The 22602-nt window shown below is 26.3% G+C and overlaps 1 protein-coding gene across 2 annotated transcripts in view; it reads left to right on the top strand.

The window, feature by feature from the left end:
- The window catches only part of LOC129968767 (serine/threonine-protein kinase mTOR-like), a 132784-nt gene that overhangs the window by 26130 nt on the left and 84052 nt on the right, over positions 1-22602 (top strand). For both annotated transcript variants that reach the window (XM_056083002.1, XM_056083001.1), the window contains exons 10-20: positions 6614-6739; positions 7757-7920; positions 9019-9102; positions 9203-9321; positions 9886-9979; positions 12136-12341; positions 13888-14010; positions 16960-17043; positions 18720-18812; positions 20856-20990; positions 21581-21710. In XM_056083002.1, coding sequence (XP_055938977.1) covers positions 6614-6739; positions 7757-7920; positions 9019-9102; positions 9203-9321; positions 9886-9979; positions 12136-12341; positions 13888-14010; positions 16960-17043; positions 18720-18812; positions 20856-20990; positions 21581-21710 — 1358 coding nt within the window. The remainder of the gene's footprint in view (positions 1-6613; positions 6740-7756; positions 7921-9018; positions 9103-9202; positions 9322-9885; positions 9980-12135; positions 12342-13887; positions 14011-16959; positions 17044-18719; positions 18813-20855; positions 20991-21580; positions 21711-22602) is intronic.

Raw genomic sequence — 22602 nt, 5'->3', positions numbered from 1 at the left:
AATTATGCCCATAATGTTGGAAAGGTGAGGTTTCCAGATCTTGGTTGTAAATCATAAGCAATAGTACAGGCTATTAAAGCTAGTTTAACATTTGCTAAAATAAAATTCTTTCTTTCTTTGGCCCAAATGATAGTAGCATTTTTAACTCTGTATCAATCTAGTAAACTTGTTATACCATTCTTTGCTAAAGATCTTTAAAAAAAATTTAACTAGTGCAGTTAATTTTGTAAAAAAAAAAAAAAAATGTTATTGGAAATCATGAATACTGTTTATAGATTATTGAAATTTAGCAGTGAAGATAAATCAGTTCTTATTTCTTATTCTAAGATAAGCCTTGAATTTACTGGAAACAAGGTTTAAAACACTTAATATTTCTATAAAACTGTTCTTTTTTTTTTTTTTTAATTAAAATTATAGTGCCAAACATATACTTTCAAGATGCTAAAATATTATAGAAAGATCGTCAATTAATTTCAGAATAGTTAGGTACTTATTTTATATTGATCCAAGAAAATTAAATTGTTATATTAAATTGAAAAATGTATTGTCTCATTTACTAAAAATATAGCATAGAAAAGAAAAGGAATTCTATTATATATTAATTGAATTTAATATTTTCCTATGTATAAGAGTAATACCATATTCTTTATAATTTCTGAGATATCGTCTCTTAGAAACAATTAAAATTGACATTTTTTTTTTGTATGTGTATTTAGGAAAAGAAAAACTTTGGCAAATTGTGTAAGTTAAACAGGGTTTAGCTAATATAGAAAAGAGTTTTTCTTATAATAATAATAAAAAAAAAAAATTGAAAGTTTTAAAAAAGCAACCTTTATTGTTCAATGAAATATTATTGATTGCTTGAAATATTCTGGAAATTCAAATAGTGTTGAAATTGCAAAGGAACTAAGATTGTTTGTAGCAGGGGTAAAACAGAATTATTTGGCTTACTTTGAGGATAAAAAGATATTGAAAAAAAAAGTAAAGAGAGAAAGAAAGAAATTCAACCTTAAAGAAGGAAATGCTATACGGAATGGTATGCTATGCTAATTGATAATTTAAATGAACTAAAAAATAAGGAAAGATATTGACAAAATACAGTTGAAGAATTGGAGAAAAAAAATTCTGAAAAATTAGCATAGAAGTTCAAGTTAACAAATGATATATGTCTATCAATTGTAAAGAGAGAAAAAATTAGAAGGTATTGAAAAGTCTAATACAATGTTTAAAGAGTAAAAAGAACATTAATCCTCTCCCCTTGTAATGTTTTCAGTACCTGGTGCATTTTTATATATTCAAACATGAAAAGATTTCTGACTCTTGAATAAAAATTGTAATTTTTATGTTCCTTATGAAGAGAATTTATAAAAGCATGAATTATATTTATTCTTTGCTAATATTCAAAATAATTAAATTTTCCAAATGTGAAAGAGTATATTTTTCTTTGTAGTTTTTTTGGTTTATTTAATTATGCATTAAAGCGAATTCAATAGGTTAGTATCTAGATGGGAATTTTGTGTTCTGCTGTCTTTATAACTAACTTAGTAAATTAATTTTTAGTAGTGTACCAAATTATTGTATTCCAAATTGCTTTCAAAATAGTGAGAGTAATCTTTGAAAGACATAAATTTTTTATGTAGGAAGAGTGGGAATCTTGCTTTAGAAGTTTAAATTGCTCAATGAGTTTTTTCAAATTTTGTTCATAATTACTCTGAAGCATATGGAAGGTTTTACTGTAGGTGTTATTGCGAAGGGGGGAAAAAATATGGTAGTACCCAAAATTTATTCAATAGACTAATTTGAAAAGTCAAAATATTGGAAAAGCACACATATATAGATTTTTGCTACTTTATTTTTATTGAAAAGTGTCTCTATAGCTTGATAATTGCTTTCAGGTTCCTGTTTAATTGGTTCAAAACTTGACTATTTGCCTTTAACTTTTGAAGTAAATTTAAATTTACTATTCGTGTTCTGTGCTGTAATCACATATTTAAGTTCCCACTCGTCTAACTAATTTTTTGTATCATTCTTTAAATATAATTTAGAAAAAATATTGACTATTTTTAATTTTTAAAAAATATTTGGTACATTTTATAATTTTCAAAAAGTTGCAAGATTTTAAAACTTTTTAGTGCAACATATTTTCGTTATATTATTGCGCCAACATTAAAAATACTCCATGCATTATAATAATTGACATGAAAGAGTCTTTTACTTAATGCATTGTGTTCTTTGGTAACTTTAACCTTAGCTTTAAATTTGTATTATGTTATATGATCATAAAATGTGCTCATAAATTATGAAGTATAAACAGTGCCCATTCTACTTTAGCCAAGTTTATCTGAAAAACAATGTGTCAGCACAAAGCAATATCACTAACTGAAAAGCAGAAGGCTGCACTTGTTGATATATGAGATTAGCAGCAAAATAATAGCCCACCAGGAAGCAAATGACCTAGGTGTTTCAAAATACATGCTTTCCTTGAGTTTACACATTTATTACTACCCACTCTTGACTGTAAATCTATACACTTTGACAGTAAAATCTCTCACAATATTCCATATTCATAAACAATCCCATGCATGTTAGCTACAACAAAATTCTAAACTAACATGTCACATACATATATAAGTTACAACAAGTAAACAAGCATAGATTAGAATACCTTGATATCTATATACTATAAGAAACAAATTATGCAATGACAAAATGATATTCTGCAGCTCTGAGTTTCTCCAAATTCTAGGGTAAAGAGATTATGCAAAAATGCAGAAATAGATTCTCAAATCTATTTAAGGTCCACAAATATGATGTGCAAAAGTCTTACTGCACATTATATTGCTTCGATACAGACTCTGAAACTCTTCATTATTTCATTAAGTTTCAAATTAAAAATAACATTTATTTCACTTTTTATGAAAAGTTGAAAATGCCCTTCAATAGTCTCCCATCATTTTGTATTACAAAACTGCTTTTTATTGTTTATGAATTCCATGTTATGTGCTTTAATTTCTAATGAAAATTATTTTTGATATTTCTCTTTTTGTTTATTTTAGATCAATTTCAAACAATTGATTCACTTCTCGAAAAAACTATTCGCTTTTTTTCTCTGTGTTTAATCGCATTTGAATAAATGATAATAAATCAAATAGACTTTTCTTCATATTTGGTATGAAGTTGATTTTGGGGGGGGGGTCTTTTTTTTCTCCTCACATTTAAAATTAAAAGATGAGAACTTTTGCTTTATTATGAATACGTCTTGTTTGATACAGTACAGAACAATTGCTTGATTATTTAGGTAAAGTTTTTGAGTTTTTCCTCTGGTTTGCAAACTAAAGATCAAAAAATGGCTCACTTCAGAGTCAAATAAAATAGAGTTTTATGAAAAATTTTAAGCTAATATAATGCTTAATTATGCTATTTTGAGATGTTCAGTGTAATCAAGAATTGTGAAAGACAGAACATTTAATTTTTGAAAGATCCTGATATTATTAAAATTTGGATTTCTCAAATGCAGAAGGAAAAATATCTATACCAGTGCAGATGCTCGAATTTGTTCTTCACCTTTTTAGCAAGAGTGACTATTCTCAAATTTGAAAATTAGATTGTTTAGTTTTCCCACAGAAAGCTGTACCAGCTCTAAATTAGCTGTCTAAAAATAATAAATAATTAATGCCTTGTAATATTTGGAAATACTGAATAAGCTATCATAATCAAAGCAGAAATTTCTAGATAAGAGCGAAGTATTTTATATTGAGTCATGAATCTTAGTCTATTTTACAAAATCCAGAATTACTGAATATTTTTTTTTTTTTTGAAGAAAGTTTAAAATTATCAAATATTTTAATGAAAAGATAAAAAATAAGAACAACCAATTCAGTGGTAGGCTTCAAAAGTTATTTATAGAATTCCCCCACCCTTAGAATTAAATAAAACACTTTTGATTGGAGAAAAAAAGTGACAAATCCTGATATATATCCAGTCATTACTTAAAAATTCGTTTGCAAACGTTGCAGTTTTTTAATGTATATTCTCAAAATCCTTATATTGGTTAAAAAAATCATTCAAAAATTTTAAAAAAGATGGATAAAAAATTCATTTAGATGTCAATCAAGTATATTTTATGTATTAGGATTAACTCTTTTAAGCATGGTGGCTAATTTCTTGAATAACTTGTTAAAGTATTTAATGTTTTGGGTTCATTTTTTACTAAATTAATGACGAAAATATATTTTTAAGTTTTAAATACATAACTTTCTTTATTAAATGGTTTTAAAATTTATTATAGTATTAATTAAAAAGTTAATTAATACTTTGATATAAGTGATGCTGAAAATAAATCATCATACTTGAAAGAGTTAATGAAAACATGCTTCATCAAGTTTTCTTCTTTGTAATAAATCTGTGTCCTCTGTTTTGATGAAATGAATTGTGATAGCAGAAATTTGTATGATCAGGAGATAGGACACATAATGGCCTCTCATTCAAATGTTCAAATTGTAGAATTAATAATTAAATTCTATTCAAGAACACAAACTTTCATTTGGCTTATACAGTTAGATGTAAAAATTAAATTCAAAAATGACAGTTAAAAAGAGAGAAAAAATTTAATATTTTTCCCTGTCGGATTCTAAATTGTGATTTAAATTTTGTTCTAATTGAAGGTATATAAGTATTGTTAAATCTGTTCTATTTAAAATATGAAATAACCATTTTTGCAATTATTTATACTTAGTGTAAATGCTGATTATCAGACTGGTTGAAAGTTTTGAAATTATATAAATATATGTATGAAAGTGTAATGTTTATAAATTATGTATGTGATACATTTATATATAATTCAGTTGAGAATTTTGTGATGGAAGCAAAATGCAAAAATGTTGCCTTCAAAATTATTATTCAGTTTTAAGAATGTTCTGAAAATAGCTGATTTCATTTTTAATTACATGAAGTAAGTGAAACATATTTATTTGAAAGTATGTATTTCTAATTATTCTGTTCCTTAATAATTGTCACTGTTTAAACTAAATGCTTTTTTATGAGTTTTACTCTTAAAATTTAAGGGTTATAGATAATCCAATTTTCATTGTCAAAATGTGTCCAGTCATTAGTTTATTTTTATAGGATTTTGATTCCCTTCTAAATCTTGCTGTATCATTTCGTATTTTAATATTTATGTCCAAAGGTGGACAACCACTAAACACCTGTATCACTTCATTCAAGACCATACAATTAGCCAAAAGTGCTTGCCTCTGTATTTTTATTAATTTGTTTTTAATTCTTTATAAGGTCTTTATACCATATCTTCCCAATTATTCCATGGCAAATTTTTTTAACATATTTAGATTTTAACCCTCATGTTGTAGTAATTCTTCTCATTTTTAAATATAATTTGAGAGCCGTTTTTGATACATCATTCAAGTATGGTATAAGTATTAGAACTCACATCAAATAATATTTCTATTTATTTCAATGTCTTTGAATAAAAGATATGTTCCCTGCACAATTAATTATAGAAAAATTAGTAGTATCCTTCTTATTCTTGAAGCTTGGATTTGAGAATTAACTTTGTATAAATCTTATCCATTTCTTCCTCTTTTGTCAGTATTGTCTGAATCTCAGACAAAACTTTTTCTATCAAAGTCTCTATTTAATAATATATTTCTTATCTGAATACCTTACAATAATTTGTTCTTATTCAAACATTTTTTTTCTTAGTTCTTCTGATGAAAAACAATATACACAATAAAAGATATTGATCACTAAAATTATTATTTACATTAATAATATCTCTTGAGTTCAAGATCAGTACATATTTTATATTGGACTGGATCAACAATGCAGTTCGTCTCATTTGAAAGTACAGAAAAATCTATTGGAAACACCAATCATTTACCCTTTAGTTAAGTAAGATTTTGTAATAAAAATTAAATCCAGTTTGCATTTTATGATATCTTCTTCTAAAAGTAAAGCTCCACGAATTAAATTAAGATAACTACAATTTAAAGACACTTTGTTCATACTTTAGAATGTTATGCTTCTTACGCTAATCTACTGTTTTCCTTGAAAAGATAGTCTCTTCTTAAATACAATTCACAAAATCTATGTTTCATGTTCACTTTACTCTTAAAATTTTCCTTCAACCATTTGCAGTTTGAGTAAAATATTTCAATGGGACAAGATTCTGCTTTATAATTTGCAGTTCTGAAGCATAAGAAAGATTTCAATGAAGGTTTTGCGACAATTAATTTGATAGTTAAAATCAAAAAGGTAATTTCATCTTGAGCACTGTTGGATTTGTAAGTTAATATTTAAATAAAACACAAGTGCTAGGAAGCTTAACCAATTTTTTAAATGTAACAAATTTTAAATTATTTCTAATTTGGTAATCTCAGTTCAGTATTTTAACTATTACTAATAATAGAAATTCTGAGAAAATAAAATCATAAATATAATTTATGATTTGGTCAGATAAGGAATTATGGAAATGACTCTTATTTGAATGATTATAAATGATTCTGTACCTTGACTGTACTTCGGCATTATTATTCTTTTTTCTTTTTTTTTTTTTTCTTAATTTCCTTATTATTTATTTTCCCTTTCTATTTTGCAGGAAAAAAGCTCCACAAATGGAACCAGCTGTATTTACTTGCATCAGTATGTTGGGGAGAGCTGTAGGCCACACTATTATGCAAGACATCAGAGAGCTCTTGGAACCTATGATGGCTACTGGACTGAGGCAAGATTTATTTTGTTGAAGGGGGAAAAGATTTGTCCAACATTTGCTAGTTTGTTTAGATATCAGATTAGATTTTTTTTTTTCATGTGAATCTTATTAAATTGTAACTATGCATCATAAAAATATTATTAGTAATGGTTGAATTAGTTATTATATTATCTTTCTAAGAAAGTAATAGAATTTAGTTTTACAAATTAAGATAAACTTTGCATAAAAATAGATAGATTTGCATAAAAATGTAAACTTGAATTTCCTTTTGCTGTCATTCATGTGTCATTGCGAAAGTGTTCTTAGAATGGCTATTTTCAAAATATATTTTATAATTTTTTGTTAATCTTATTAGTTAATTGGATGTGTATGCAATTATGCTTTTATACTCCCTTAACATATATCTAATCTAATCTGTTATTACTTTCATGTGCAAATTTTGGTGAACTACACATATTAGATATACCTAATGTGAAAAATATATTTTATCAGTTTCGTTTTTCTGTTAGTCTGTCTATGAATTCAAAAATACAACAAATATGCTGTTGAAATTTGATATAAAGTATTTATTCCTTTAAAAAAAATTGAGCAAAATTAGCTTGCTTTCTTGCCTGATTGCTTGTAAATACCTATAACATAAAAATGTAAGAAGCTTAGTAGATGAAATATTGCTTATGATCTTACTCATTTTATTTATTTTTAGACCAAATTCATCTATGAATCACTGTTTATTACATTTATATACATGTGAACTCAAAAACATACTGAGATAAGTGAGTCTATGATAAATACTTATCTCAAAAATTATAGATCTAAATTAAATTTTTTCTATTTGGTTGAAAAGAAGCATTCAAAAGGTATAATCAGGTTTTTTCACTATACTACAAAACATTAGAGATGCCTTATTGTGTTAGAATATAAGAAATTTAAGAGATGAATATTCTTATTGGTTTATATTATTATTACTTTAATATATTATCTTTTAATCTTTTAGTTCTAAAAAAAAATTATTTATATGATTTATTTCAGTCCTGCTTTGACTGCCTCCCTGCGTGAACTCGCTTCTCAAATACCTCAGTTAAAGAAGGACATTCAAGAAGGTCTTTTGAAAATGCTTTCAGTCGTCCTCATGCGTAGGTCATTGCGCCATCCCGGAATGCCAAAGCACCTTGCAAATCAAGCACCATCCTTAGGTAATCTAAATATTTGATATTCTTAATAGATGTGCTAATTTTCTTTTTGAAAAATTTAGCAAGATAATGATTTCAGTTTTTTTTTTTTTTGTTGTTGTTGTTGTACTTGGAAGAATCAATGTCTCTTTTCATTGTAGTTATTCAAATTAATTCAGAAGAAAAACTTAAATAATATGTGTTTACCTTCTTAAGTAGAATAAATGGTATTGATAAAAAAATGTAAAGAATTCATTTTGAATTTTTTTCATATAGTAAAAGATGCCCTTTTAAAATATTTATTCATTTTACAAGTTCTTTTAAAAATGGAATTGATTTTTTAAAATATAAAACTTACTAATAGTTGTGATTCTAATCTCACTTGGTGTTATATATCTAAACAAGTTCATGAATCAATGATTTTTGGTGAATGGATAGTAAGAAATTATTTGCCATCGCAACCTTGAAATATCGATACATAATTTGAAGTGGAAGTCTGATTAAGTGTAATATATATGAATAGTCTACCTTCCCTGAGGGAACTAACTTGCATATGTACTTAATTTAGAGCAAAATGAGAAATATCTCCAACTGTTTGCTGCTGAAACATGCGTTGGTTAATTGGTTTTTGTTTGAAGGCAGTTTAGAATAACCAGTAAATAAAATCTTTAACCTTCTATCATGATCCAATTTTTCTTTACCACACCTCACTTAATGTTCTTAACTGCTGGTGTAATATTAGCTTTTGTTTATTTTTATATTTATTTATTTCATATTTTTCTAAAATTAAAAAAAAAGAAAAAAGCAAAAAAAAAAACCTGATTTAACTGTTCAGAACGTTTCCAAATTCTTCTTTAGTAATTGAACTTTGGTAAATGCTTTTTTAAAAAAAATTTAATTGTTATTATTATAATTATTATAAACTTACATGTTATTATTAATTCAGATGTACTACTAAAAGGAAAATTATTTTAATCAAAGTGGGAAGGAATTATACTATTTGTAATGAATACAAAAATTGTTAGATGTATTCATATCTTGAAAGCATGATTGATTTATTATTTTTATTTATTTTTTAAATTTCAAACTTTAATCATCAAAATGTAATTTAATATTTGCCAGGATTACATCAAAGCTTACTGGATGCAAGTGATGTTGCGAGTATTACATTGGCACTGAAAACTTTAGGTAGTTTTGATTTTCAAGGTCAGTGAAATATACTTATTTGATATTTTTTTAAAAAAATTGTTAACAAAAAATAAACGCAATGATACTGTGCTGATAATGTATTTTCTTCTAATTGTAGGAAGATCTTTAATGCTGTTTGTGCGATATTGTGCTGAAAATTATTTGTCTAGTGAAGTTAAAGAAATAAGACTGGAAGCAGTACGCACTTGTTGTAAACTTCTTTCTCCTGCAATTCAGGTATTATTTTTTATGGAACTTTTATAGTTAGCTAAATAGATCATTTATTATTATGTAAAAATATTTTTAATTCATTTGCGATAAAGTCTTCTAGCTGACTTCATTTAACCAGCAGAATAATTAATTTTTGCTTACCGATTTAATAAAAAAGCTCATTAACTACTTATAAAAAAATTCAGGTTTAAAGAATGTCATATTTTTAAACATCTAGTTACATAATAGATGTATTTAGAATAATAATAAAAAAAGAGTATTTAGAAATTTACTAACTTTACAGGAATTTTCTTTGTTGACCAAACCCGTTTTTAAAAAAAATGCTAATTGAAGATTTTTTTTTTTTTTTTCTGAAATAAGTTACCTATTTTATTGGAAATTAGTAAGATCTTGATTTCAGTTTATGAAAGTCTTAGAAATTTATTGTTTAAAATGAATTTCATAATGTAGAAAGAAAAGAAAAAGAATCTTACAATTGCTGCAATTTAACACCTGCTTGCCTGTTTCTTTTATTTTTTTTTTATATTTGATTTCATCTTTTATCTTAAAATTTTTCTTGTAAATTTATAGGGAATGAAAGCTAGTGGTAGATACAGTCCACATATTATGGGAACTGTTCAAGAAGTCCTGGCAAAATTACTGGTTGTTGGAGTTACTGATTCAGGTGAACATGTTTTTTCAAGACATGATTTATATTTTTTATTGTCACATAAATCAATAATCGATTTTAACATGTTATAATTTCTCACACAAATATTTTTTCCCTAACTTGCCATGATATGGTCTTTCATTACTTCTATTGACGTTTAAAAAATGTTAAGTGAATGTGAGATGTTAGATGTAACAAATGCATGTTCAATTTATTATTCATGCAAATGCATATCTTTTTAAAATTTTATTTAGAGTAATAAATAAGAACTTATTCTGATTTTAATTTATTTAGTTATATAACAGTATTTATTTTTAAATCAGAATTATTGCTATTAAATTAAATTTGTATAAGCAAGTCTGATTTATTATTTATATATTTGAAATTTAGTATATTTAATATATGAATTGTATATATTCTATCAAATGAAGTTGAATTTGCCGCTTTCTTTTAAATTAAGAAGAGTTAAAAGCATAATTTTGGAAATATAAGATTGAATAGTGATTAATGAAATAATGATTTCATTTATGGTATGAAAATAGTCTTGTAATTTTGGATTCGAAAAAATCTCAAAGCAGCAACTAAAGTTGCAAAGCAGGAGTATGTCATTTATAAATCTCTTCTATAAAATAATTACATATTTTTGAGTAATTATTAAATTAGTTATATATTGAAGGCAGGAATTAAAAATTAAGCATATATTTATATTTAGTGAATGTCTAATAGTATGTACACACTGTAACATTTCTATGTATAATATATTAATTTTTTTAGGTATTACAACTTATCTTAAGAAAAAAATTAAACTATATCAGTATTACTTTGAAATAAAATAAGTACATATAAAAAAAGTATTAATTTTAACTTATATGCAAATTTAGCAACACAATGCTACATATCTCATCTTTTATTAACTAGTAGCATGAGATATTTAGGAAGTAGCATGAGATGCTGTATTTACTAATAGCATGAGATACTGTAGGAAGTGCCTCATCTGCATTTTGATTATATTTTTTAAATTGCATTTAACTTTCTTACAACAGTAATTTTTCTTCTGCATATGAGAGATTAACTTTTTGAAAAACATTTTATGGTCATTTTCCCAAAACTATCAGTAACTCTAATTTGGAACAAGAATGAGACTTTGTATATAGCGCAATGAAACATATCTGATATTCTGATGTAACACTGACTTAAAGGATATCATGATATAATAATAATAATTTTAATTCAAATGCTAATTTCTATATTAATAAGCATTTTTAAATTAAATATCTCATGCTACTAGTTAATAAAATCATTCAACCAAAAGAAATCATGTTGACGAGCCACTGAGATGGAATATCTGAATAGTTTAATTAGCAATATCTCCCTATAAATGTTCCATTTGAATACACACAGAATATGCGGTTATTTTTTAACAAGAGAACATTTTTCTATTGTTGAGGCATGAGATTCTTTATAATTTCCTTATGAGATAGATGAAAATACAAGACAACTTTCAGGAACAGTTATTTAATTGTTTTCTAAGCTCCTCATTTCACAAGACAAAACAAACATGAACATGAAAAAACTTGACACTCACTTCAAATACAATCTAATAATGACCCCCAGAATGATCATGAGAAATATACCTTTATGTTAATAAGGTAACACCATCTGTTGTATAAAAAGAAAAGGTAGTAGAGTTATATGTAACCCCTACACTATATCTTTATATCAATACAATTTCTCTAAATTCATTTAAGTATTGACATATTTTTTTGAATTAGTGGTTAAAAGTTCTAATTTAGTAATGCGCAATATTTTTAAAAAAATATTTACTGAGTCAACTTGGACTTGATTAAATGCCCTGCATTTTTCATTTTTTTCCTCTTTGTACTTTATTTTGTATGCTTACCTTGGACCATATTCCAAAATTGATACTGTGTCTCCTTTTTCTTTGTTTTGTGAATCAATGTTATGCAGTCATCAAGGTTCAGATGAAATGACAAGATTTTTTTAAAAAACATAGTTCTAATCCAGTAATCCCTAAATTTTCCATCCTTTTCTACATTTTGTAAAATTTGGCTTTCATTAGATTTAACAATTTTAGTACATTATAGTTTACACATTATGTGAGAAACAACTAGTTTTTAACTGTATTTTGTAATCTCTCTCTCCTTTTACAGATCAGAATGTTAGATATTCTGTGTTAGCTTCCTTAGACGAAAAATTTGACCCTCATTTAGCTCAGTCAGAAAACCTTAGTGCTCTTTTCATTGCACTAAATGATGAGATGTTTGAGATTCGTGAGTTGGCTCTGTGCTCATTGGGTCGTCTCAGCTCTGTGAATCCAGCTTATGTCATGCCTGCACTCAGAAAAGAACTTATTCAGGTTTGTTTAAAAATTAATCTGTGATGAAAGAAATAAAGATATATTAAATATAAATGTTTAGAATTTTGGGTAGTAAGTGAATCAATAAATTTTTAATTTCTACCTAAACATTAGAAATTTTAGTTTTGGTCTAAATGATTACTTCAAAAGTTGGAAACTCGATCGGAAATAATTTTTATAACAGTGTTTCTGTATTTCTTTCAATATTTATCTCAAAGTGTGTAATTATTGAATACATAAGTTCTTTCGCAAAAGATTTGTAACATAAAATGGTAAAACAAAACTGTAACCTAGATTTATTCATAATATTTAATTTAATTCCACTCAATTAATGTAAACAAGAATTGTTTAAAAGTAAATACTTGCGTGAAAATATCTTCATTCTGAATAATGCTGATAGCATCAACTAATGCAAAACAAGTCAAAGTAACATATTTATTGAAGTACTGATTTTGCTTTGGCAGAGTTTGAATTTTTGCTCACTGTTTGGTACAATTGCTGCACCAATAAAATTACTTCTTTTCTCTCTTGGTTAATCTGATTTTTCATTGCTCACTTTGTTGTCCCCTTTTTCTATTCATTTACTTTAGTTAATGTTGGTAAGTATTGTAATTGCTTATGTGAGAAATTCAAGATTAAGCAACGTTGTGTATTGTCTAGAGAAAAGACAGATCATATCATTTAATTTCAAAATAAATAAATAAACAGAAATACTTTCTTATTTCCCATTGTAAATGCTTTTAAAGTTTCCACTGTAAATATTTTTTAAACTTCTCTATATAATATAATGCTTCTCTTTATAATATAAAGTTTAAATTATTTATTGCAAATGTGAGTAAAATGTACAAATAGTAACTAGTTTTTGATAACATTTTTTAAGAGTTTTATTTTATATCTTACAAACTATTCATCAGCTCTTAGGAATAATTAATCATAGGTAAAAAGTGTTTTTTTAATTTGATGGTAGAGAATGTGTGATAGATTTATGACTTCTTGAAAAATGTTAATGTTCTATTCAAAACTCTTGATTCTAATAACCTAAATGATTTATGATGACCGAAAAAAAATCAAAACTTTACTTTATGATTGGATTTGAAATTCAAGCTCTTCTATTGAATAGATATAATTTAAACAGAAAATGAGGTGAATTTATTTTTACAGACAAGATCAAAACTTGAATATATTATTAGATCAGAGTTAGAAGTTTTGAGATTATGTTCAAGATTCTAATTTCGATAACTAGATTGATTTACATTGATAGGAAATATGAAAACATCTAATTATGACGTTATCATGGCTTTCATAACTTAATTAATTTTAACACCATGTGAAAGACCACTTGACATGAATTTGAGGAAAAAAAATGATTTTAAGGCTCCATAATATTTGTAATAGTAAATTATAAATTAAAGAATAAAATATAAAAGTAATTAAAAATAATTTTTACTTTTTAAAATGGTAATAAAAATATTTTATAAAACCAGTTTTTATTTATTTTATTCATATTTATTTTTATTTTTATAAAATATGTGCTTTTTTTCTTCAGATTCTTACAGAATTGGAGCATTCTGGCATAGGAAGAAATAAAGAGCAAAGTGCTAAGATGCTGGGTCACCTGAGTGCTAATGCTCCTCGCCTGATTCGTCCTTATATGGAGCCTGTCTTAAATGTAATTCATCTCTTCACCAAAAATAATTTGGATAAAATATAATTAATGCTGAAAATAGTTATGACTAAACAATACAATTAAATTAACATCTCATAATCGATTTAATTGGATGGTGTGGCAACTATGAATAGGGAAATCGATGAATAATTCACAAAATAGCAGAGTAAATTGAAATGCTTTTGAACAACATTTATTTACAATAGAAAACCATAAAACAGTAATTTTTTGCACTTATGAGTTTGTTAGTTTACTTTTTTATAGAAATATTTATTGATGCTTCTTTGTTGCTCTATTTTATTTATAATTGAAGTTTTCGACAACATTTTTGATCAACAATCACAGATAATCCTCAAAGTGGATAATTGAGAATTTACTTTACCTGAAAAATAATTATGTGGAAATGAAAAGTGTAAACAATTTTCTCAAAATGCAATCCTTTTGATATTTAGCTTTTGCACTGACATTTACAGCCTTAATTAATATATCAATATTTTCAATGTACAGTGAATTAAAGAAAAAAAACTGAACAGCAAAAAGAATCCATTTTATTTCTCAATAATTTTTATCATGTAGTTCTTTCAAAATGAAACATTTTTTAAAGGTAATTTCAGAATAATACAAAAAAAAAAAAAAATTAAATTTTCACTGCAAAAAAAAATTTAAAAAATTGACATTTATTTTATCTGCACTGTATGTTGCTATTTGCAAATTTTAGGCAAAGTTTAAAGACACACAGAATATCTTTTGGTTTAAGTCCAACATTTGAACTGGCGTTGTTTTAATTTATTTTGTTTGGTTTAAATTCTCGGAAATGGAGAAAAAGCAAACTTCTGAAGCTATGAAAAACTTAATTGTGAAACTGTGGGAAGAAAAAAAAAAGTATAAGAAATATTGTAGAAATTGTGAAAAAGTCTCGTTCAGCAGTGCATTACATAATTAACCCCTTACTTGCTGAGGATAACTTGCAAGATTTGGTCCCCAGTGCCACGTACATATATTTACATATATAGTTGGGAGACGTGTATATACGCCAGGAGCAGTTAACACATCGACTTAGGGAGACATATATATACGCCCATGGCAGGCAAGGGGTTAATACGTGTAAAAGATATGGATTTTTGCAAAGACCTAATGGAAATGATCAGTCCAAAAAAATTTCTTCGCCTAAAATAGAAAGATGGATACTGAGATTTGTGAAAAAGAATCCTAAAATTTCATACTATAAGGAATTTTTTACATTCTAAGGAATACAGGGAATATGCACCACAAAAGAAACCATATTTTTCTGTCAGAAATTCTTCTGGGGAGTGGTGGAAAAAAAAAAGTCTTGAATATGCTAACACTATATTGGAGAAACCAAAGATTTCTAAAAGTCTGTTATTTTTATTGACAAGTCAAAATTTAATTTGTTTGGATCCGATGGCTACTGCTTTGTGTGGCAAAGGGAAGATATGGCACTAAAACCAGCAAAGATAAAAAAATTGTTAAACACAGTGGTGGTAGCATTATGATACAGGGTGCAATGGTACTAGGAAATTTAGTATTGATCGAAGCTATGATAGACAAAATGGTGTTCTGAATATTCTAAAACTTGATTTACCAGGCACAACTGTGAAATTGAATTTAAATAAAAACTATTCTTTGGTTCAAGATAACGATCCTAAGCTCTCACATCAGGAGAAAATGGTTATTATATAATTTACAGAAATTACTGCCCATCATCCATCAAAGTCCTGATTTGAATCCTATAGAGTATTTGTGGGCGTTTATAGTGCAAAAAACTACAAAAGAAGGGAAAAAAAAGGAACTAAAAAGTGCTCTTCGGAATATATGGTATTGTATACCAACAGACTTCTGAAATTGAATTTAATTCAAAACTATTCTTTGGTTCAAGATAACGATCCTAAGCTTTCACATCGGAAGAGAATGGTTATTATATAATGTACAGGAAGTGCTGTCCCAACCTGCAAAATGTCCTGAATTGAAACCCATTTAGCGTCTGTGGGCATTGATAGAGAAAAAAATTACAATAGAAAGAAATAAAAAATAAAAATGAACTAAAAAGTGCTCTTCAGAATATATGGGACAATGTACCAACAAAAGTCACTGTTGGTCCTTTCGATGGATAAAAGGTTAGAAGTGTTATAGCAGCTAAAGGACATACATGAAGTGTTTTTTTCTTAAATTTAAAAGTTATTTTTGTGACCTTGTAAAAACGTCCAAATTATTATTATTTTTTTTTTTTTTTTTTTTGCTATCGAAGGTGATATCATCATAATGTTCTTTAAATTTATAGTTTATGTTTATGTATTATTGAAATCAATTGAAGTTGTTTGCTTCATTTTTGAAATTGTCTTTCTCCTGAATTTTGTTTTATTTCAACAGTATAATATAGTATAAAATTTTTAACGATGAAATTGTATAAGCCTGCTGTCCAACTTTTTTTTTGATTCATTCTTCATTAATGCTAAAATAAAATAAGGTTTTTAGTGATATTTACTATCAAATACTATTTATTTATTTTTTATGATTCAGTAAACTTAATTCTTTAATATCCTTTGAATATATGTATGTACTTTAGTTGTCATAATTTTTACCAGATTCTTAATTGTAGCAAACACCAAGATATATATATATATATATTTTTAAATACAGAATAAGAAATCTTAAATTGAAATACTGTATATGATTGAATTTACTTAGTTGTACCACTGTTTTATGTTAACTCTTATTGATTAAAAGATGGTAAATAAATAATTTATTGTAATATTTTTTTAAGTGAAAACAGTTATGTTAACTATATTATAAAAATTCTTTTTACCGTGGATATAACTATATTATAAAAATTCGATGTGTTATATAAATGCATGTATGTTAACTACATTCTGAATGTTTCTTTTTTTTTTTTTTTTTTTTTTTTTGAAAATATTTTTTGCTGCTTTTTTCTAGGTACTTATATCTAAGTTGAGAGATCCTGATCCTAATCCTGGAGTGACTATTGCTTTTTTAGCTGGAGTAGGCGAACTAGCACAAGTAATTAAATGTCTTATTTATAAGGATGAAAATTTATGTATTAAAAGACTTAATTTAAGAAATCTCATTTTTAAAATCAGAATTTCTTACTTATGAAATTTTCAGCCTAAAACTGATTCTGTCATATTGTGTGCTTAGCAGAGGATAGATTTCTAAAAGTTGTAGAAAGCAATGAAAATATATGTATTTTAACAAAAGTATTAGTATTTTAGACCAAATATTAATATTTTTATTATTTGTAATGGTTCTTTTTTCTTTTTTTTTTTTCATTTTCATTCTAATTTCATTTTTATAATATTAATGAATTTTGAAGATGCTACAGTAGAAATTTTTTAGCGTTTTGATATGCATATTGATAGAATTCTTTTACTGTTTCGAATGTAAAACATTTTTCTTAAAGATATTGAACAGTTATATAATGAAGTATTTTCTTGTTTTTAACACTTTTTCAATTTTTTAAATATTGAGCAGTTTTTTAGGTAGTGGTTTTATTAGATAATTTTTTAACTGTAATTCTTTTTCTTTCTAGAAAATAAAGGGTGAAATATAATCATTTTCCTTTTTTTTTTTTTTTTTTTTTTATCCTATATGAAGCTTGTTATAAGTATAAAATCTGTATCATGACCATTCTTTTATACTATTTCTATCTTTTATAATATATGGCTTTTTCCTTACATAATTTGATCATCAATGCAAATAATATGACATTGTATTATTTCAGTTTTTCTCCTGGTAATAAATGAAAACTGTTGTAGAAGAGTCAACCTAAAAAAAATCCACACGACGCACTCAGCTAGTGAGTGCAAAGTATTAAAGCAGTCAAAATTTAACTTCTGCCATGGTTGTGCAAAGCCCTTAAAAATCAAGTATTCAATAATATATAAACATAAATAAATAAATAAAGCTATCTCTTTTTTAATTTATTTTGCATTAAAAGAAACAATTTTAACAATGAAAAAAAATTAAGGATAACATGATAATATAGTAAATGAAAAAATATAAAATATAATATAAAAGTAGAAAAGGAAACCCAAAACTACCAGAGTATAGTGAAATAAGCTTATTTAAAATTACAACAATTTTATAAAGTCCAGGTTAACCTTATTACTGAGAATACTGTGTAACCAAATCTTTTTATTATTTTCAAAATTGAAATGAAAAGTTGTTGCTTTCAAAGCAAAAAATTGCAATATGGTTGATATTGTTACTAACTGACTAGGATATATTTAAAATACTGATATAACCTAAATTAGATGAAAGGAATCCATAATTACACAAAAAATAAATCAGTTCTATTTATTATAAACAAATATGGTTTCACTAAAGCTGTAAACTGCCTTTTACAGGAATAGATATTTGAAACAAACCTTTTATCTTTTAGTCATAATAGTTATATGCATTGCTTTCCCCTTAAATATAAAGGCATGAGAATTGTGGACCCAAGACTTGGTTTTCCTTAAGATCTGTCACACAATCAATCATAGTGCTCCTACCAGAATCATCCCTTTCCTGGGATGTGAAAATTTGAGGAGGGGAGGTGTGGATTGATTCTCAATGAAATGACATTTTGAAGTTGAACCAAAATTTAGCAATTAGTGTTAAATTGATTGCAATTTTTATGATAGTCCTATACTGTGTACATTTTATTATTAAATGTGACTTCATATTAATTTCAGGTGAGTGGTATTGAAATGAGGAAGTGGCTGCATCAACTGATGCCAATTGTTCTTGATATGATGCAAGATTCATCATCATTGCCTAAACGAGAAGTGAGTTATGAAATTTTCTTTTTGAGATGAAAAGTAGTAATGAATAAAGAGCTTTTATGTGAATTAAAAACAATAACTTGAAGCTTTTTGTTTCAGTCATTTAAAAAAATTATAACTAAAATTTTATGTAATGTATTACAATCATAAAATATAATTTTATTATTAAACGTTTGTGAGAAGATTTTTTTTTTTTTTGGAAAATTTTGTTATAGAATTTTCTTTTCTTTACTTTGTTTTTAGAGTAATTTTTTAAAAATTGCAATTGATTTTATGTATAAGTTTTTGAATAAACATTTTAGATTTGAAACTTCATATCTCAAAAAATAACTGCATTAAAAAATGAATAAATTGAATGGTGTTTTTTTTTTCTCCTATTTCTAAATTTTCAAGGAAAAATTTGCCAAGTTTTATTTATAGGTTTTGTTTTATATATGTATATATAAATATTTTAGCATCACCCTGTATTTATGTTACTGTCTGTAACATAAATGCAGGATAATGTTTTCTCACTGTCTAAAATATGTTTTGTTGGTCCCTTTTAGATTTCCTGTATTCATAAAAGTATTAAAATTCTTGGGTTCGCATTTATAAAATTTTATGCTTTCCGCCTTTCATTGTATACCAAGCAGTTAAAGTTGATAAATCAAAGTAATAAAATTGTGAAAAGTTAGCATAATTAAATGACAGTAATAAGGCAAAATCTTTTGCAAGCTCACTCTTACTACAGGACAGCACTCTGACTTTAGGTAAGATTAGCTTTCAACAATGGAGGAAAATCATGCAATCAAATATTTAATGAAATAATGAAAAAGATATTGGTTTCATTCACAACAATGTAAATATTGTTGTGAAATATAACTTAAAATTATGTTTAAAAGTTAATTAAATATACATTAAAGAATTTTACAGCAACTAAATTGGCATCACTGAAAAAATAATATTTTGGACTTTAAAATGGTGTAAAATTCCTTTTCCTGCTGGAATACTTTTTGAAGTTATAGCAAAAAACAACAACATATATTTATAGCTTTTTCCTTAATTAATTAAAAAAATTTAAGTTCCATGAGGTGCTTATTTCCAAATTATATCTGGGTCATGTTTGGATGTCCTAAATAATCTGGCCTACAGAGTGCCTACACACACATTTATTTATATATCTCTTTATTAGTTTTTATATTGGATATTTTATTTTAAAAAACTGAAAAAGTGGCTTTTTGTAAAAGAATATACACTATCTACCAATAAGTATTTGGACTCTCATGCAAATGAGGTTATCTGCAGTCCTGATCTGTGTCACATCTTCTGTATTGAAATCTATGTGTAGGAAAGTACACATACAGAAGACGTATAAAGTGCAGAAGTAGAGACGTATAAATTACAGAAGACATATAAATAAAAAAGAAAGTATAAATATATTTAAGTATAGAAGACGTGACATAGCTGCATGCAAGATGCCACAAAATTTAGAGCTGTCTAATTTTGAGGCATAATTGTCAAATATCATAGAAATGGCCAATCCTTAAGGGGCATATCAAGTGAGTTAAACATTCCAAATTCGACAGTAACTTTTGGGATTAAGAAGTGGAAAGTGAGGGTGATTGTCGGGATGTGCTTCGACCTGGCACACCCACGAAACTAAGAGATAGAAACCGACGAGTGCTGTCCGAAGAAATTCTGAAAAAATGCAGTACCATCCACAAGGAAGCACATTTGCTTTGTTTCCATGGTCGTGCTGTCGCCATAAGCCTTTAATTAAGAAGTCGAACCGTGCTGCACGGTTGAGGTGGTGCAAAGCACAACGAAATTGCACCTTAGATGAGTGGAAACAGGCTCTCTGGAATGATGAATTAAGGGTTAATCTCTGCAGTTGTGTGGCAGAGTCTGGGTTTGGCGTATGCATGGAGAACATCTGTTGGCAGAATGCATTGTGCCTACAGTAAAGTTTCTAGTTACTGTAAAGTTAAAAATCATTCTATTCAAACATTTTTTATTTAGTGTTATTGCTTCTCCTACAAATATATTATTGATACAAAATTTTTTCAGGTTGCTTTGTGGACTTTAGGACAGATGATTGAAAGCACTGGTTATGTTATTGAACCTTATGAAAAATACCCTAATCTTCTGGAACTTTTATTGAATTTTCTGAAAACAGAACAATCAGCCACAATAAGAAGAGAGGTACTGCTTATATTTTTTTTTAATTCCTTCTATCTGCTTTTAATTGTCTGATTTGCCATTTTTTTCCAAAGTGAAAGAAAAGAGCTAAAAAAAAAATTTAGATAGCTGACTATGCATCTTTTAATGTATGCACATGCAACTACCTTGCTTTGTGTTTGATTATGAATTAGGGCATGATATTCGACTTCCTTCTATTTTCTTTAGTAAATTTATTTATAAAATAATAGTTTTAATAATGTTAAAAATGTTTTTATTAATTTATCTACTAGTTTTTATTAATTCAATAAAAGTATATAGCAGAAAGGATTGAATTAATTATTTCTTGTAATTGTAATATTTAACCAAGCTGAACGTGCAATTTAAGAATAATGAATTTTGTTTTGTTTATTTTCATATTTTTTTAAATAAATAAATGTTAGATTCCTTTGTATTTTTAAAATCATTTTTCTGTTATTGGAAAGGGGGGGGGGGAAATGACCAAGACGGTAATTAAAGTTGTACATTTCTTAAATAAGCTTTTGCTTAAGCTGTGATTTTCTTTTTTTATTAAATGAAGAATTGTGCAGTTTTAGTCTTTTTATTTATTTTAGGCAATCCGGGTTCTTGGCTTACTTGGTGCATTAGATCCTTTCAAGTACAAAGTAAATTTAGGATTGATTGATCAGTCAGGAGAATCAAGTGGAGTAATGAGCATCGGAAACACTGCAAATGAAAACCAAGGTAAAATGCTCAGTTTGATACTTTCATAATAACCACATACCTGCAATTACCCCTGCCCCCCTCCAAAAAAAAGTGTTGCCAAAGAGCAATAATCAATATTAATTGCCAATGATATGCAATTAATACACAAGTGCCCACTGTTTCATAATAAATATTCTTGAGTTAAGACTTGTTGAAAATCCAGTTTATTTATGTGTGGTCATTTTTCCTCAACTGCTTAGTATACCGAAAATAACACACTCAAATGAAATTTTAATTAAAGCGAAATAAAGAAAAAAAGTTATAGAATTATTGGATAAGTTTTAATGGTATACCTAAAGTAATTAGAATTTTGAATTCATTTTTTTACTCCAATTTTTTTTTTTATATATTTAATAATTATATGGTAGAAACATATCTGCCAAAATTTTCAAATTTAATTTTCTTTTATATGGTGTAATATATTGATGTGGTGTTAATCCAAAAAAGAAAGAATCGTAGCATGTATATTCAATAGAAGAATTGAAAAACAGAATTAATGGTATTAAAGCATTTTCTGTATCTATGAAAGTTATAATTTACAAAATAAAATTTGTGAGGTTGAATGTTGTTCCTTTGACTAACTGTATCTTTGACCACTTTAGTTTGTACTAACAATTAGTAACAAAATTTGGAAATTTTTATATGTAATACAAGGAACGCTTATCAATTGTTTGAATTGATGTTAAATTTAAAAATATATATATTATGAAATCAAAATTTTGTTTATGTTATGAGAAAAGTTATGTTTTTTGTAAATTTGAGAATTATTGTAGAATCTATTTTATCTGCCAACAACAATATCTCATTAATGCTGGGATAGAGGTTTTTCTTAATAAGTAGATATATATATTTCTAAAAAGTATCTGTTCAT

This window comes from Argiope bruennichi, chromosome 5 (genome assembly GCF_947563725.1).
Source record: "Argiope bruennichi chromosome 5, qqArgBrue1.1, whole genome shotgun sequence".
NCBI lineage: Eukaryota > Metazoa > Arthropoda > Arachnida > Araneae > Araneidae > Argiope > Argiope bruennichi.
The sequence above is the reverse complement of the archived record's forward strand: the minus strand, read 5'-3'. Positions and strand labels throughout refer to the sequence as shown.